At 41.3% G+C, this 18956-nt stretch overlaps 1 protein-coding gene across 2 annotated transcripts in view; it reads left to right on the forward strand.

The window, feature by feature from the left end:
* The window catches only part of GRIN3A (glutamate ionotropic receptor NMDA type subunit 3A), a 159713-nt gene that overhangs the window by 116110 nt on the left and 24647 nt on the right, over window positions 1-18956 (forward strand). For both annotated transcript variants that reach the window (XM_004423274.2, XM_087419391.1), the window contains one exon: window positions 5796-5947. In XM_004423274.2, the coding sequence (XP_004423331.1) occupies window positions 5796-5947 (152 nt within the window). The remainder of the gene's footprint in view (window positions 1-5795; window positions 5948-18956) is intronic.

Here is an 18956-nt window from a genome sequence, read left to right on the forward strand (position 1 = left end):
TTTGAGTTTGTTCTTTTACCTGCTTTCCACTAATTATTTAATACAGTGCTTGGAGCACTATCTCTGGAGTCTGAGTGCCTGGAGTAGAGTAGAGTTGCTGTTACTCAGGGTGCTAGATTGGGCAAGTCACTTAATCTGTTCTTCTGGTTCCTCACCTGCATAATGGGTTCATGAATAGTATATCTATGATAGAGTTGTTGTGAAGATTAAGTAAAATAATACATGCAAGCATGTACAAACACATAGTAAGTGTCCAATAAATTATTATTACTCAGTATATTGAATTAATAGATTGAGACCAATTCACTATAGAAGTATCCCAGGATAGACAGCCTTCATATATCTCAGCTTCTCCCACACACTTCTCTCTCTGCTTTGATGTGCTAGGGGTAAGGGACACTCATTTTTAAAGTCTTCTTTATAGTTGGCACTATTACAATATGTTCTCAACCGTTGCCCCAGATAAATAGGGTATTCCCAAGGACAGACTGCAAAACTGACTTAATCTTTCTTCTTGAAGCCTTTTTAACCCTATCTGAGATCTTGTTTTCAAAATATCTATTTTCAACCACATTTCAGGAAGATTCTTTTAGTCTCCAAATTTCTATACATTTTCTAGCCAAAATATATTTCCAACACCCCTAACTGAGTAAAGCTGATTTATCCATGGGGAAAAGATCAGGATTCTATTCTCAAAATTATTCTCTTGGGCTATTAAGCCATATCCAATTTCCTGGGCGCCTGATGCCTTCATCTTTAGGGTTGAAGGATTCCATTTTGCTTCATCCATCAACCACGAAATAGTCAACCTCATCTTTATTGCAAAGCCACGTTTCTAATGATAATGAAAGCAACTCAGGCTGCTAAGTTGAGTCAGCAATTTAAAAATAAGAATTCTTTGACCAATGAACACAATCAAATTTGAAAAGCAACTGATAAAGAGAAGGACAGAAATGAAACCTTCAAGGTTTTTACTATTTTATGTTTCTGAATAAAATGGATTTTTACGTCTTTTAACAAATACCTCTTCTAATTATCACATAACTTCTTTTCCTATTTCTCCCCTTGTTCGGTATGCATAGTTTGTTTTAATTAGCTAATAATAATAATTATTAATGCTAATAATAATTAAAATATCAATACTCAATATATGTATTAAATAGAAAATTAAAAAGGACATTTTATCTATTTTTAGCAGTCAGTTGCAAATTAACTTTGACATGATGGAGTGGAGTTATTTAATATTTATTATTTCCTGTGGGGCAATTTTTTATAAATGTCTCTGCAACTTCAACATAGCTTTTGCCCTATGGCAATTTTAATACTTTTGTTGTAGGGCCAAAATTCTATTCTTAGAATATGTAGACTTACTATAAGTATTAATTTAAGATTTTTAAACTTTCTTATCATGTATTTTTGTCTCATCTACCAAAAATACCAGTATCAAGGATCAATCTAACACTCATACATGGCTGGTGGGAATGCAAACTGGTGCAGACACTATGGAAAACAGTATGGAGATTTTGCAAAAAATTAAAAATAGAACTACCATATGATCCAGCTATTCCACTTCTGGGTATTTATCCAAAGAACATGAATACACTAATTCAAAAAGATACATGCACCCCTATGTTCATTGCAGTAATATTCACAATAGCCAAGATGTAGAAGCAACCCAAGTGCCCATCAACAGATGAATGGATAAAGAAGATGTGGTATATATATACAATGGAATACTACTCAGCCATAAAAAGACAAAACTGTGCCATTTGCAACAACATAGATGGGCCTTGAGGATATTAGGCTAAATGCAGTAAGTCAGAGAAAGACAAATACTATATGATTTCACTTATATGTGGAAGATAAACAAATAAACAAACACATAAATGAGGAGAATAGATTAGTGGTTACCAGAGGCAGAGGGGGTGGGGGAGGGCAAAAGGGATAAAGAGACACATATGTATGGTGACAGATGGAAACTAGACTTTTGGTGGTGAACACAATGCAGTCTATACAGAAGCTGAAATATAATTATGTACACCTGAAATTTACACAATGTTGTAAACCAATATGACCTCAATAAAATAATTTTAGAAATATACATATATATTATTTAAAAAAAAAAGAATCAATGTAAGATGGCTTCTCTCATCCTCTCATCTGGTAGTAATCTCATTCCTCTGAACTCCACAGAGTTTTATCCATCCTCCTCATTGCCTCTTAGTCATTATATTTTACCTTTTTTGAATTTATGCCTCACCTATCTTTTTTTCCAAGAGAAGTCCTGTAACGTCCTACCATATGGTGTAGTTATTTATGTATGCCTCATCTCCCCCATGCCACCATGAGCTTCATGTGGATACACTCAGTGTCTAATTTAACTTGGTAACTTCCGTAGCACTTGGTGGAGTGTCTGGCACAGAATAAGCTTTCAACACATTCGTGGAATTAATGAATAGATGTATAGGTGTGCAGTAAGTGTTCATCAAATGAAAACAATTCTGCCATTATTATGCTAACCTGAGCTGGACTTATTGGCTTTAAGAGGCTTTTTAGGAGAAACAATATAGTCAGGGAGGGTCTTTGCTAGTTAATTTCCTCATATATGTATAATCATATACCAGTTAGGGCTGTACTTACACTACATTTATACACCTTATTGAAAAGCTTAACAAAAAAATCTGCCCATGAATGATATAGGTTTGTGTCTGCTGAAAACAAACCACCAGTTTAGATGATTGTGGGTTTTTTACCAAATTGCCCGGTGTGGGGAGATTACATCAATATGATTATAGTTATAGAGCCTGTATGAAAGGGGAGGAAATAGGCCAAATATTCCCTTGCCTTGGTCACATGCTATAATGGATCCAGCAGGAAGAGCATTGGTTTTAGACTCAAAGAGACCTACTTTCAAATGCTAGCTTTGCCAACTACAAGCTGTCTTTCTCTGACTTGGGCAGTTTACTTATTCAATCTTTAAGTCTCTAAGTAATATGTATTCTGCTTGGTTCATATAGAGGTTAGACACCTGTGGAATAGTATCTGGTGTACAGTAGGGCTCAGTATGCTCTACTTCTTATTGTTAGAGTCCCAGAGTGATTTAACTGAACTGTACGCCACAATCTAGTACACAATCTTAGTCTAGTGCATGATCTACAAAACTGGGCTAAGGTAGGTAAAAAGTTTGTTATAGAGCAGTATTTGGTGTATAGTTATCCCTCAATAAATATTAGAAGTTGTTGTTGTTGTTGAAAATTATTACCTTGGGGGACAAATACAATAATATTCAGCAAACCTGGCCTAATTATCCTGACCATCAACGCACTCCCACCAGATCATTCCAAATCCTCCCACCATATATTCGTATAGCTCCAGTTCTTCTCCCTCATGGCAGCTATCTCAGTTGTGATGAAATAATCATTATGTAGTGCATTGTTTAATATCTGTCTCCCTGATAGAGTGTACACTCCACAACAGCAGGGACCATATCTGCTAAATATAAGTGAGCACTTGTTCACTGCTAAATCTTGACCCTTCAACACAGGGCCTATTCACTCAGTAAATATTCATTGAGTGAATGAATGAGTGAATGAATGAATGCATGAGTCAGTAAGTCAGTGAATATTATTAAATACATGACTACTATTGTGCCTGACATGTAAATAAGTACTGAGTGAATGTCTGTGCAACTGACTTGTCAATAGCCTTCATTATAATAAAAGTTGCTGAAGAAAAGTGGTTACTTCCTTATAGTTACTCATTATTAAAAAATGTTATTTAATGATAACATCAGCAGAACAGGCTGCCCTTATAAAGTCTTTTATTGTCAGTCTTGCCTTTCAAACCAAACTACTAGGCACAAAACAGACACTCCAAATAGCTCTTTGAATGGAAAATTCTAATCATGCTCTTGACGCTGTCATCATTTCCTTGACTTGCCATTGTTAAGGAACAAACAAAATTATCAGGGGAAAAAAATATACAGCTCTTTAAAACTCAAAAACTTTTCTGCATTATTTATTTCTTCTCTTTTATTGGTTATATGCACATCTCAAGCCTCATATTTTTAAAAAATGTATTTGTGTATCTGCAATAAAAAAAGGAACAAAAACTAATGTCCTTGGAAATAAATTTTAAGATAGAATAATTACAGCAGGTATTTGTTTCCATGAAGTATCTTTGGATTCTTTTTTTTTTTTTTTTTAAGATTTTATTTATTTATTTTTTCCCCCCAAAGCCCCAGTAGATAGTTGCATGTCATAGCTGCACATCCTTCCAGTTGCTGTATGTGGGACGCGGCCCCAGCATAGCCGGAGAAGTGGTGCGCGCCCGGGATCCGAACACGGGCCGCCAGCAGCGGAGCGCATGCACTTAACCGCTAAGCCACGGGGCCGGCCCATATCTTTGGATTCTTGACAGCCTTTTAGTCTTTATTGGTGAAAAAGGAACTAGCTGTATTTTTAATTTATCTTCCTCAATCATCTTAAGGGCAAAATATCTTTTTTTGACCATGCTATCCAATAGATAAAGACAAAATGTAGTTAATTAGCTCTTTCACATGGCTCAGCAAAGAGATTAACAATATTATAACAGTTTGGAAAGCAAGTAAAGACACAGGGAGTGAGGATAGAGAGTCCAAGCTGATTAATAAAACTCCGACAACAAATTAAATCCACATTTGTGCTCCTCCTTTATTCTTTCTGATGCCTCTCTTGCCTTGAATAACCACTATCCTGGGTATTCGGTTTATCATTTCCTTGACTTTTTCTAAATATACCTTCATCACCTACATATGAATTCCTAAAAATATATTGTTTTGTTTTGAATGATTTTACACTTACACAATGGATTTGTGCTGTCATCTTCTGGGACTGATCTTTTTCACTCAGTATTGCTAAGAATCATCCATATTATTGCATGTAGTACTAGTTCATATGTTTCACGTTATATAATATTCCAATTGTGTAAATAGTCCACAATTTATTTACCCATTCTCTTGTCAAAGAACATTTGGGTTGTTTCCAGCTCTTGCTGTTATGAACAGTGCCTCTAAGAACAATCTCGTACATTCCTCCTGGTATGGATGTGGAGGAGTTCTTTAGGAATGTACTTAGAATTGCTAGTCTTAGAGGATGCAAATGTTCAATTGTGCAAAATGATAGTAAACTGTTTTCCAAAGTGGTTATATCAATTTGCATTCCCACAAGCAATGTATAAGTGATCTTATTGATCTACATTTTCTCCAACACTTGGTATTACAAGACTCCTTTTTTTTGACAAGTTTTTGTTGAAGTTTTAGTTCTCGTGCTATATTGTATATTTACATAGTCTCACTATATTATTAAAAAATAAACAAAATAAAAGAGGGTCACGCATGACCAATGATGAGAGTATGCCATAAACCACAGATTATGATTAATCCAATTTTGTGTATTTAAGGTCCAAGGAGGGGTTCTAGGAAAAGTGGATAGGGAATCCTAGCCCTGGTAAGACTTCAAAGCTGGCTTCTAAGGAACATTTTGAAGGGAAGGGCAGAAGGCCTTGGAATATAATATGCCACTGGTACACAGTACACAGCCCATTCCTCTCCTTTCTAGACTCATCTCTTCTACTAAGAGAGGCAGCAGATCCAGGATAATCATACCTTGGACACCTTTGAGTCCTTTGAAGGAAAGATGGTGAAAGTTCGCCATACCCTTGTTAGCAGGTCTGGCGGCAACATCACACAAGTGTGGTGGCGACCTCTTAGGAAGCTCTCAGGTGAAAAACTCATCTGAGATTCCTTTTTCTCCTAGGATATGGCATTGGTCTCCCACCCAGCTCTCCACTGACCTCCAATATATCCGAGCTAATCAGTCAGTACAAGTCACATGGGTTTATGGATGTGCTGCATGACAAGTGGTACAAGATGGTTCCCTGTGCCAAGAGGAGTTTTGCTGTCACTGAGGTAAGGAAAAAGTGCTGATCATGTTGACGATTTGTACAGCTTTACCTGGAAGAACACAAGGAAATGCTGTTATATGTGTCTTGTGGTCAATAACCCAGACTATTACACCTACTAGGACTCACCATGATATTTGGATTACTCCTAACTTCACCTGAAGAGTGCCCATTCCTATAGGAATTTGCAGTAAGACAAGTTTGTCTTGGATATAAACGTGATGCTATTTGGGGGGGGGGGGGGCGGGGAGGAAGATTGGCCTTGAACTACCACCTGTGCCAATCTTCCTCTACTTTATATGTGGGATGCCACCACAGCATGGCTTGATAAGCGGTGCATAGGTCTGCGCCCGGGATCCAAACCTGCGAACCCCAGGCCGTGATAGCGGAGCGCGCAAACCTAACCACCACACCTCTAAATGTGATGCTATTTTGATGAGTAAATGTCTGAATTTCTACTTTTTCCTTATATGCTATATCCACAAGTGCAAAAGAAAGGATGTTCTGAATTACAGCAGTAGTATCTGAGATTGACATGAACGGTGTTTGGTTTAACTGCTAATTGCTAGTCAGGATGTGGACTTCACAATATCCTTCAAGATCTAATCAAAGCTAACTTCCCAGTGGTCCAGTGATGAATCCTTTGTGGGTTTAGAAAAATAGACATACCTTAACCAGTAATTCTTAGGTTACAGAATCAGAGATTTTTTAAACTTAAAAAAACCAATTCCCTTCTTTTACAGATAGGTAACTAATACCCAGAGATCCTAAGTGATTTGCCCAAGGCACGCAAATAGTCAGAATCTACATCTTTCTATTGCAATGCTCTGCCTTGACAGTGTAATTAGAAAGAAACCTGCAAAGTGAGCCAGAAATTGGATGATTAAGATAAGAGGCTAAAGGTGTAACAAGAGCCACAGGCTCTATTATTTAAAAGAGAAGCCCAATAACCTAGTACAAGTTCAGCCTGCTATTTAAAAACAAATCCAAAGCCAACAATAATGGCTTCAGATAGCCTCTATTTGCCAACAGCTTCCAAATTTGTATTTCAAGACATATTCTTCTTCTGAGCTCCAGAACCATATATCTACCTTCCTATTTGACGTCTCCACTTGAATATCCTACAGGCATCTCACATTTAACTTGTCAAAAACTAAACCCTTGATCTTCTCTCCTAAATCTGCTTTCCCTCCTGTGCTTCACATCTGGGGTAATGGCACCTCTGTCCATCCAGTTACACATTCCACAAACTGGCAGGGATTCTTAATGCCTCCCACATCTCACCTTCTGCATTCATCAACAAGCCATATCTTTTGCTTCTATAAAATATGTCTCAAATATGCCCATTTATTGCCATCTCCACTGTCATCACTCTAGTCCAAGCCATCATCCCTCACCTGGATCTCTGCAAAAGTCTCCTAACAGGTCTCTCTGTTTTCGTGCCTGCCTTTCTCCAATTTGTCTTTCCACATGGCAGATCACTTCTGCTTAGAAGCCTGCAGTGGCCTCCCATGTTATTTAAGGAACAATCTGAAATGCTGAACATGGCCTACAATGCCCTGTGGGACTTGACTCTGCCTACTTCAGCCTCATCTCGTGCCACCTTCCTCCTGGCTCCTTACAGCCCCTCCACAATGGTTATTTCAGATGAAGATACCCCAGTGGCTTCCCTGCCTTGGGGTCTTGGCACATGCTGTTGCATCCTCCTCCTCAAATAGTCTCCCCCTGACATTGACCCAGCTAGTGCCTTCTCATGATAAACTCCCAGCTGAGATCTGTCTTCTTCAGAGCCTGCCCATGGTCCCTGATACAATCTGACTCATATCTCCCTTATAATCTCATATTATATCTCACAGAGCAAAGGTTTAAAGGAAGCAAAGAGGAAAATGAGGAATTAGGGAACTAGCAAGTTCTGTTTCTTACCATGTGACAAAAACCGTATTAGGGACATTAACTCACTGGTTCTCACTATAACCCTGTAAGCCAGGCATTTTAATCTTTATTTGGAGAGATTTGCATAACTTTTCCTAAAAGAAATAAAATTAGGCTTACGCTGGTCAGCTGAATTAATTCAGCCAAGAAAGCAAACAAACCAGTTGCTTAAATTTGTTGTGACCACAGTTAATTCAAGCCAAAATCTCCAAGCGATTCAAAGTCGACAGCAAGACCTTAGATGAGACAAAAGGAGACTCCCAGTCATGTCACCAAAGCCAGCAATATGGAATGATTTGCACCTCCCTGATCACATGCACACCTCGAGGCTGTTGCCATTTCAGAGGACCATCAGACAGAGATATCAGCAGGAAGGACCATCGGACTCCTAAGGCAAGCCTCTGAGGGCGCAGAGCTCTGCAGACTCAGAACCCAAATCCACCTGGGCACATAGAAGGGAATATACTTTTGGAGACTAACACAACCACTAACATAAATCTATTTATTCCAATGTGAAAGTATCTAACACAAAGCATGATGAATTTGAGGCCATACATTTCTGGACTTGCATCCTGGCTCTATCAATTAACTGAATGACTTAACTGCTCTTAAGTCTGAGTTTCCTCATCCATGAATAGATATGATAAAACCTGCCTTGCCATTTTGTTCTAAGAAGAGATCATTTATGGAAAGACCTAGTAAGAAACCTGGCACAGTAAATAGTAAATAATAGAAGTATTAACACATCTCCTCCCTCCATCAAAAGAATTTCCAGGGGTTCATAGATATCTTCATGTGTCTTCCTGCAGCTGTTTTTAGAAGTGAGGAAACCTTCCCAGAAGCCCTCCAGATTTCCTCATATTTCATTGGCCAAAATTGTATCATCTGCCCATGTCTAAGCCAATCAATGGTGAGGGGAGTGAGATCACCATGATGGATTAGGCCAATCATGACTCACCCCCTAGGACTGATGGTCTTCCCTTGAAATATATGGTCACATAGAGAAGACCTAAACAAAAACAGGATTCCCTTAGGAAGGAAGAGACAGGAGAATGGATGCTGAATAGGCAATCAACCACCTCTTCTACACCCACTCTGTAGATTAGAAAGTTGCTTCCTCTCTCCTCCTATCCACCTCCAGTCATCTATACAATGAATTCTTCGGATTTCTGCAAGAGCCCTCCCAGCTTTGATACAGTGATTATGGTTTCCCTTTATATCATCCAAGATAAGAATATTTAATATTCTTTACAGTATAGCATAATGGTTGAAAGCATGGGCTTTCGAGATAGTTCCAGGTTTGAACTCTACCAGCCATGTGATACAGGGCATGTTACTTGGCCACTCTGAGCCTCAGCTTCTGGCAAGTTGGGAATGATAATATCAACCTTATTGTGAAAATTAAGTCAGATAATGTTTGTGAAATATTAAGCCTATACCCAAATGTGATAACCACAAGGTCACCTATGTTCCTCAGGATTATGAGGTTTCAACATAAGTGTTTCAGGGCTGTATGGATTTATCAGTAATTTCAAACAAAATCAAATTAAGTGTGGACAAAAAAGGAAACAGATTTTTGAAAAACAAACAAATAATCAGCAAGAGCCATACTGTTCCAATGATGCGTACAAAATACACCAATTTTTTTTCAACTGTGGGTTTTTGTTTTTTTGTGTGTGTGTGTGAGGAAGATCAGCCCTGAGCTAAGATCTGATGCCAATCCTCCTCTTTTTGCTGAGGAAGGTTGGCCCTGAGCTAACATCCGTGCCCATCTTCCTCTAATTTATATGGGATGCCGCCACAGCATGGCTCGACAAGCAGTGCGTTAGTGCGCCCCCAGGATGCGGGCCATCAAACCCCTGGCTGCCACAGCGGGGCACACGCACTTAACTGCTTGCGCCACAGAGCTGGCCCCCTCAACTGTGGATCTGAATGGGCCAAATTCAGGGGAGAGGCATTTGGGAAATTCTGGATGTAGTGAGCTGGAAGCCGCTGGATAAGAGGCTGACATCAAGATCAAGTTATGGTTGCTAGGACAACCCTGGGCCCACCTCCAAGGTCAGCTGAATTTGGAAGGGAGATGGGGTAGGGATGAGGAGAATAGAAGAGAGGTGTATCCTTAATTGGAACTTCAGAGACAGAAAAGATTCTGATAACATCCGTGCGTGTGTAGAGATCGGAGGGCCACTCCCAGCCTCAAGGAATGTCATGAACACACATGAAGCTATTCTTTCTCAGGGATGGTGGTCTGCACTAGGGCATAAATAATAAAGTGCTTGATAATGATGCTCACCTGTGTGCATTTAAAAGCACTACATACCCTTGTATACTGACTGGTATATTTGTTTTGAACAACCTGAGACAGAATTTCAGGATGTCACTCTCCTAGAACCTAAAGGTAGGAGGTAATTAACTAAAACCAATCTTCAGCTCCCTGGCTGAGCTCGATCTCCTCTATGAAGGCCCTCTGCCTGCTGGATTTCCCTCTGCTCAATCCATGCGTCTCCACTTGCTTTTTTTCTTTTAGCTTTTTCTCAGAAAAAGTTGGAAGAAGGAAGCACACCTGTTAGTGCTTTGCTTGCCATCCCTTTTGCCTCAAATGTCATCCACTGCTGGGCTGTGTTAGTGCAGAGAAACAAGGGCTGGCTTTGAAATGAGACAAGCCGTATTTGCAGCCTGCCTCTACCATCCCCTTGCCTTGGGCAGATCACTAACTCACCTCAGTCTCAGCTCCTTCCTCGCCTCAGTGGCTCTTGTGAGGAGTAATAAAATGGTAGCTTAATGAACATGCACCTCTTCCTTCACCCCCCCCAGGGGGAGGGGCGCAGGGCACAATGCAGCAAACCAGGTGTGTTCTGGAGGACACCTCTTCCAACAGGCGCTCTTGAGGAGACATTCCTCTGTTTATTTCTGACCTGATCTCCCATTTTCCAGGTACAGTCCTAGTCTATGTATATTGCCACAGAAATTACTCTTAAAACCCCTTAACTCTGAAAAAATATCCTAGTTTGGCTAATGAATGATATGGTCACCTAGTAACATGACATAAAAGATGCTTTTCACCCCAATTTCTGGCAGTTGGACATTAATACTTGGTCCCCCATGAGAACGTTGACCTCTTCACCTCTCATCTCTTGGCAACCCCAGAGCTGTCAAACTGCAGTCTCTCTGGAGGACAAACTCATTTTTTTTGAATTCCAGGGCTTTATGTGCTCCCCAGAGTCACCAAGGAAATTGCAGGATCAATTCTGCAGACCAACTCTGGCAATTTTCAAAGAGGAATTTTAAATTGACCTCGGATGTATCTTCACGATCCTCCTGGCACAACTGTCCCTCTGCCCACAGTAGACTCATTGTCAATCAATTCCACTGAGGAAAACATGTGGCAGCCTTTAAATTTCCTTCATTTTCCTTTGACTCGGCAAAAAAATGTAATTTTTTTTTTTCAAGAGTTCCAGAGCAACAGTTTCGTGAAATCTGCTTTTTGCAAACCAGGAAAAGGAAGGCAGCAGATCACAGTTTAGCAAACTCTCAAAATTCTTTGAGAAATTATTAAGATGTATGATGATACCTCTTTTTGAAAGTCTCCTTTAAATAATGGGTTGAATAATGTGCCTTTTAACCAACTGGGAATAGTCAAGAAGGAAGAGGAAACAGTAGTCCTGGCAGGGAATGGATAGCACACTCAAACAGTCTGAGGAGAAACTATTTGCAAAGGTATGGTTTAAGGAAACCTGCAGAAATGGTTCGGCACCCCCAGGGCAGGTAAAGCAAGCGAGCCATTACCACCTAGGCTCAAGGGAAAAAGTGGAGACAGCCATTCCTGGAACCCAGGGAGGCATAACAGAGGGCTTTCTAACAGGAGCTGTGGGCTTTGGTTAGGAACATAGCCAACCCACAGTGACCTGGCCAAGAGAGAGCCAGGGAATAAATACCCAACCTCAGTCTCCTCCTGCCTTCCCATCTTCTACCGCTGCCTTAGGTCAAGGAAGCCTGTCAATGTGGTCCATAGAGGACCTCCCCAGGGCACAAAGCAGGATAGAGACAGATGGAGAGTGGATCTAGAAGGGCACAAGAATGTCCGGCACAGCCCCTGATGGGAGGTGAAGTGGGGGATGGGGCCAGCTAGAGGAAAGTGCCCACAGCCTGATCATCTGAGAACAGGCAACTTCTGCATCCGCAGACAGAAGCCTGCAGGGAGAGAGCGTGCCTTGTGCTGGCCGGGAAAGAGAGACAAGCACAACCCAGTCCACTGGAACCACCCTGCCTTGGGAGTCAGACCACCCTGGCTCTACCACTGCTGCGAGGAGGCAGCTGTAGGTCCTTGGGAAAATCACCTACTCTCTCTGAGCCTCAGTTGAATCTATATTTTGGATTCAGGTTCATTTAGAGGCATCCCGGCCTAGCTAGCTGAAGATGTGGATCCTGACCACAGAGAAGAACAGTGAACTGACTGCCTGGCCTCCAATCTGGGCTCTCCATCCCTCACCACTGCCCCACACCACCAAAAGGCGCATCTAGTACAAAACCTATTAATATTTATTCGCTGAGAAAATGGGGTTTCTCACGACAGATCCATTCTTCCCTCTGTTAATTTTTGGGGGAGGGTGAGCAGGGTTAGTCAAGTCTACATTGAAAGCCAAAGAGATCACACAAGTCAAGAAGCTTCAATGGTGGTCAATATTCTGTCCAGTGTATCTTTAAAATCCCAAAGGGAATGGTATGGCGGGGGAGGGGTGAGCCTAAATGTAGTCTTTTCTGCTCTTGACAACTAGGTCATCTCCCAACAGCCTCCTGCCCCTCTCTCATCCCCACTCCTTCCTTTTTCAATTCAAAACGTCACTGTCTGCTATTCACCTGATGAGAGTTATGGCGAGGCAAGGAGAGTTAATGACTGTAGATTGCTTTAAATTGAAAACCCGTGTATGTCGGGAGCCACCTTGACAGCTGAGTGCTTCCCTTGGAATAGCCCAAGTAATTAAGTTTAATATCTAAGCCAAGCATAAGGTCAGATGGAACCTATCCAGGTAGCACTTTCTGGAAATCTGAAGAAGTACAAAGCTGTTCGTGTGTCCTTTTATGATGTGGGGTGGAATTGTGCGTGAAGAAAGGGAGGCAATCTCAGAAAGGCCTCACCTTCTTTTACTCTGTTACCAGAACAAATTCATTCATTCATTCATGCATTCATCCATCAGCAAACCTATGGAACTCCTATGTGCCAGGTGCAGCTAATGCAAAGATGAACACAGAGCTCACAGGCAGGGAGGGGCCGACTTGCGAACAAACCCTCCATACTACATCACCACAGGGGCAGCAGTGGAAGGAGATACAAGGCAGAACAGTGACACAGGCCAGCCCCTGATTCACTCATGGAAAAGCAAGAAGGAATCAGAGAAGTCTTCCTGGAGGAGGTAACCCCTGTAGGGGGAAGAACCCTCCAGTCAGGGCATGAGCAAGACACCGAGGCATGAAATTATAAGCAATGCAATTTGGCCCCGCCCTCCAGAGACACTGCACCCAATCATGCTGGACAGGACCCTAGGCCCTTTTAGTGGTGCACTCCCCAGGCATTCTAAAATGATAGATGGCCACCTTCCCTGGCCCCCTTGTTATGCAGCCACAGCTAGACCCAGGAGTAAATTATAGGCCTTAACTTTTCCTGAGCTCTGCCTCGTAGCCCCCTGTCACCTCTGCAAGAGCGGGACATCTTTTCTCGTCTCCATATGGAAGGCAGTCTGGAATGACTGAAAGAATTTCAGCTCTGGAAGTGGACATACTAGAGTTTGACTCCTGTCTCCATCATCGTGTGTCTGTGCAAGCGATGCAGCTTCCAAAACTTCAGATCCTCACCGCAAAACTGAGGAAAATGAGTCTTTACTCGTAAGTAGTGAAATATATTTAATGAGCTAGTTTATGGAGAACACCTAGCTTAACAAATGTTCCTTCCATCTCTGCATATAGAGCTATGCACACAGAAGGAAAAATATTTGGTCAATAATAAGTACATGCAAGAAATTACAGTTGGTGCACCCTCCTTCTTGGACCCGTCTCCAAAAGAGCAGGAGCATCTTACAACTACAGGCATCTTATAGGTCCAACATAAACATTCTTTTATTTATTACTTACATATGTTATACCACTGAAAACTTTTTTACTGGAAGATTTGAAAAACACATGATTCTGGAATTTTCTACTTTGCAACGTGCTGGATTAACCAGCTTTTATAGTATCCTATTATTCCTTTCTTCCAATTTAGCTTCTAGGTTTGAGTGGGAAAACATGAATACAGTTTATAGAAACCATTAGGCTGTACTTAAAACAGATCTTTAAAGAAACAACAGTAACTATTTTCTTTGAATGCGGTCAGTGGTGTTTCAAAGTCGGGTTGCTGCATGGGCAGGCTGAGACCTACAATTCTTGGGTCTTGTTTTCCCCTCACCCCATATCACAAAGCTGGGGCTGCTCCTCTGTTCTGTGGTTACCACACATGACAGATGTTTGAATTCTGATACAGTGAAAACTAATTCCAGCAAAGTGTCCCCTTCACCCTTGCTAATGACCAAGTAAACAGATCTCATGGAATAAAGGTCTCCTCTTTTATATACCAGAGATGCTTGGGCATAAATTATACCCAAGACCACATACTGTTAATAGCTCTTGCTTTTCATCTGGTTAAAGTCAATGAACTCATGAATATTTATGAAATATTTACTATGCAACTAAAAGGTGTAAACAGTGTTCAAACTGATTAGGACTATTGTGAGAGAGAGTCTTCCTTCTACTTTTTTAGATTTCCATATACTGAAATCTGTGGGGGAATTGTATGAAATGGGACTCCTCTTTAATTATTCCCTGTGCTAAGTAGTTAGTTGCCTTCAGGCTCTAAAGACGACAGCTGAAAAAACGGACACAGCTTGGAAATGTGTGAAGATTGCCATCTAGTGGCTATGATGTGAAGTGTCACAAAATATCAGAAGAGCCATCTTCTTTCCTCCTCACAAACGGCATTAACTGAGTCTAAGAAAGTGAGAAATTGCCCTCACATTTCCTCTGTCGTATCCAAATCTTTTGAAGACACTTTCTCCCCACGCAGCTGTGGGAGTTGGTGGAATTTCAGCACATGTTGGATGAGAAGCCAGCATCGTGGGGGAGCCCTAGAGCCCTTACCTGGACTGCAGCCAAGAAATCAAGAGCAGACTTGAGACTTGAAAGGGCAGCAATGAAAGAATTAGGAGAGATCATCAGGTGTAAGGAAGTGTCATTAGAGACTAAGGCCAAGATTGTCCACACCCTCATATTCCCAATCACTGTGTACAGGTGTGACAGCTGGGCAGTGAAGAAGGCTGACAGGAAAAAACGGATTCATTTGAAATATGGTGTTGGAGGAGAGCTCTGTGGATACCCTGCCCTGCCAGAAAGATGAACAAGTGGGTCCTGGAGCAAATTAAGCCTGAACTTATCACTGGAGGTAAAAATGATAAAGCTGAGGCTGTCCTACTTTGGGCAAATCATGAGAAGGCAGAATTATTTGGAAAAGACAATAATGCTGGGAAAAGTAGAAGGCAGCAGGAAAAGAGGAAGACCAAATATGAGATGCATTGACTCCATAAAGGAAGCCATAGTTATGAGTCCACAGAAGCTGAGTAGGGCTGTTGACGACAGGACATTGTGGACATCACTCATTCATAGGGTCTCTAGGAGTCACAGCCAACTTGACATCACATAACAGCAAGTCTCCAGAAGTGGGAGACAATACATTTCTGTTTAAGCCACCCAGTTTGTAGTACTTTGTTGTGGCAGCCCTAGCAACTCATACACCTCGCCTTCTGCCTCTAGTGCCTCTGTCACCCTAGCACAGGCTCTCATTCTCCACACAAACATGTGTCATTGTCATTGTTTGCTAGCTGCTCTCCCAGCTGCCAGTTCCATTCACCCCCTGTTCAGTTCACCCTTCACATTGCCAGATTAATCTCTTTAGAATACATTCTGATCGGTCACTCTGCTGTGCTTCCCCTGTCATATAGAAACAATATGCCTTAGCCAAACATTCAAAACTCTCCCTGATCTGGTTCCTTCCAGCTCACCTGATATTTTGCTCAAGGCCTTCAACCACATTAGACTAGTTGCTGATGTCCACAGCTCCTCCCTTTCCCACTCCTGTGATTATGGCACTTGTCTCCTTTGTCTTCATCAGAATCAAACTTCTTGCACAAAAAAGTCTTCCTCCATTTGTTCCCAGCAAGAATTCTGGGACTTTCTCAACAAATTTCTCAATTCTCTGAATTCTTATAGCTCTTTGCCCACATCTCTCTGATGACACCTTTCATTTTCCATCTTGTGTTATAATTATTTATAACTCTCTAATGCCTCAATTCACTCAGCAGTTGGTAAGCTTTCCGAGTAGGGACCATCTCCAAATGCCCTCAATGCTTTTTTATAGGATAAACGATGCACTGTAAGAAATGATTGAATGAACGTTGACCTTCCTTCAGTTTCTAGGGCGTGGTCAGACTCTGTCTCCATTTCATCTAATCCCATGCTCTCTCTTAACCTCCCTGTTCCGGCCACACTGGCTTTCTTTAAGTTCATCCTACTTGATATGCTCCTCCGGCCCCAGTGCCTTTGCACATGGAGTTCCTTCTTCCTGGAACACTCATCCCTGCCTAGAGCATCCAGTTAACTTCTCCTCCTTGAGATTTCAGCTCAATCATCACTTCCCCAATAACAGTTTTGTTCCCCTTTCTGACTATTCCTATTATGTGAGCTCCCTGGCACCACAAATTCCTGTTGTGTTGCCTCTCCTCTGTAACAGTCACCACAGGTACTCCTTTACATTTATGGGCACGATAATTTGGTTAATGTTCATCTTCCCCACAAAACTAAGCTCCCTGAGGACAGAGAGAGCTGGGAAAGGATCTGCTTTAGGTCACTATTGTATGCCTCTCATATAGTGGAAGCTCGATGAATACTTGTGGAGAAAACAAACGAATAGTTGAGTATTATCTGCGTGTGTGTATGTGCAAACAGTCTATTAGAATTTTCCAGGCAAGGCTGAAACAGGCAATAATTATAACTTCTACCATTTTGTACCTACTATGTGCTAAGCATCGAGTCTAATTCTTTATGTGTTCTATCTCATTTAATCTTGAAAAATGATGCCATGAGTTAGCAATTGTCCTTGTTTTACAGATGAGCAGTGACTCAGATAAGTAACTCTGCCCAAGATCTCAGAGTTGTTAAAAAGCAAAACTAGGATCGACAACCATACCCTCCAAAGCTCGTATTAAACAGCATCCCAGAATTATGAAAGGAAATGGAGCATATAACTCTCGATCCTTCTGAATACACGTGATAAACAAGAAAGACTGACCGAAGAGTGCTACACTCTTAAAGCCATACTGTTCATTAAACTGTAGATTTCTCGAGGGCAAAACTGTGTATTTCTCAAGGGACTGTGTCTTATTCACCACAGGTGCAGGGCCTGGCACATAGTAGGTGCTCAATTTGTTAAATGGATTTAAACTTGAAACAAAGTTTGTCACATCCAAGGAAAATAAAACAACTTATGGCCAGAGTCAAATTTCTGCTTTAGAGAAAGCAGATACAGTCATGCATCACTTAATGACGGGGATATGTTCTGAGAAATGCGTCCTTAGACAATTTTGTCCCTATGCAAACATCATAGAGTGCACTTACACACACCTAGACGGTACAGCCTACTACAAACCGAGGCTCTGTGGTACTAATGTTATGGGACCACCACGGTATATGTGGTCCCTTGTTGACCAAAACGTCGTTATGTGGCGAGTGACTGTAAAGGAGTAGAAAAGGGGAAAGTAAGAAGACAGGGTACAACACATATTGAGCACCTACTGTGTGCTGGCGTGCTATTTTAGATGCTTTTTTAAATTATTATTTTAGGTGTTATCTCACTTAAACCCACAATAACATATGACACCGCTGTATTATTCCTGCTTTGTAGATGAGAATCTGATGATCAGAAAAGGGTTTAATCCCAGGGTTATGTGGTTCCACAGTCTACACAGAGGCTAATCTCAATACAGACAGTAGTTAAGTATGGTGACTGGTGACATCACAGAAAGGTGAGGGCTTCCAGCCAAAGGTCAAGGCTGCCAGTGAAGCTCCCAGAATGACTGTGTGACATTACTCAGAAAGCCGTTCTCCTGACCAAGGTGGAAGATGAAGCTTTGTATGAGCCTCGGGTCTCATCACCTCCATTTCTGTCAGTTTTATTTTCCAATGTTAGTTATTTTTGCACGTGACCATCTCATAGGTCTTCATATGAAAACTCCTGAGGACAAAAAGATGGCTTATTGAAATGGAAGTGCCATCAGGCTCCTGATTTCTTCCAAAACAATCAGTCAGCCCTTGTCATTTACTTCCTGCAGTGAATGTTCAACTGTCCAGGTCCCTCCACAGTGATAAACGGAAAGAGTAACAAATAGCGTTTTCCATGGAATTCACTAAGAATAATGGCCGGAGAAAATCGCAACAATGACATTGAGTCCCATCCTAATGCTAAAACTATAAAGTTTATGACATGTGGAACAGTGGGGAACTCACCTTCACATTGACTAAAACTTCGGATGCAGCATAACAGTACATCCTCTATGAGGCAGGAGTAAAGCAATTCTGGTGCACACTGAATTATTTCAATGAAGTGATACTATCTTCCCAGTACTGCCTGCTCAACCATTAAATTGGTTAACTGTTGGGAAAATATTTCTCCTCTTACATAACTTTTCTATATGCACTCCCTCATCTCATTCTTACAATAACCACGTGCAGTAGATAAAGCAGATGTAATGATTATCACCTTTTACAGATGTGGACACTGAGGCTGGGACAGTAGCGGCTCCTCTAAGGTCTCACAGCTGATAAGGCCAGAGCAGGGACCAGAACCTGGTCTCTCCACTACCCCTCACTACCTCCTAATAACACACCCACAGAGGGGAATACACTTACTAAGAGTTTCTACACTGCTGACTCCTTTCTAAATGACGACCATCAAGGCGTTACTCAGGAGAAAGTCAGTGAAAAAGTCCATAAGAATGCCCGGTGGG

The sequence above is a fragment of the Ceratotherium simum genome, chromosome 29 (genome assembly GCF_057802395.1).
Source record: "Ceratotherium simum simum isolate JZ-2026a chromosome 29, ASM5780239v1, whole genome shotgun sequence".
Classification (NCBI taxonomy): Eukaryota; Metazoa; Chordata; class Mammalia; order Perissodactyla; family Rhinocerotidae; genus Ceratotherium; species Ceratotherium simum.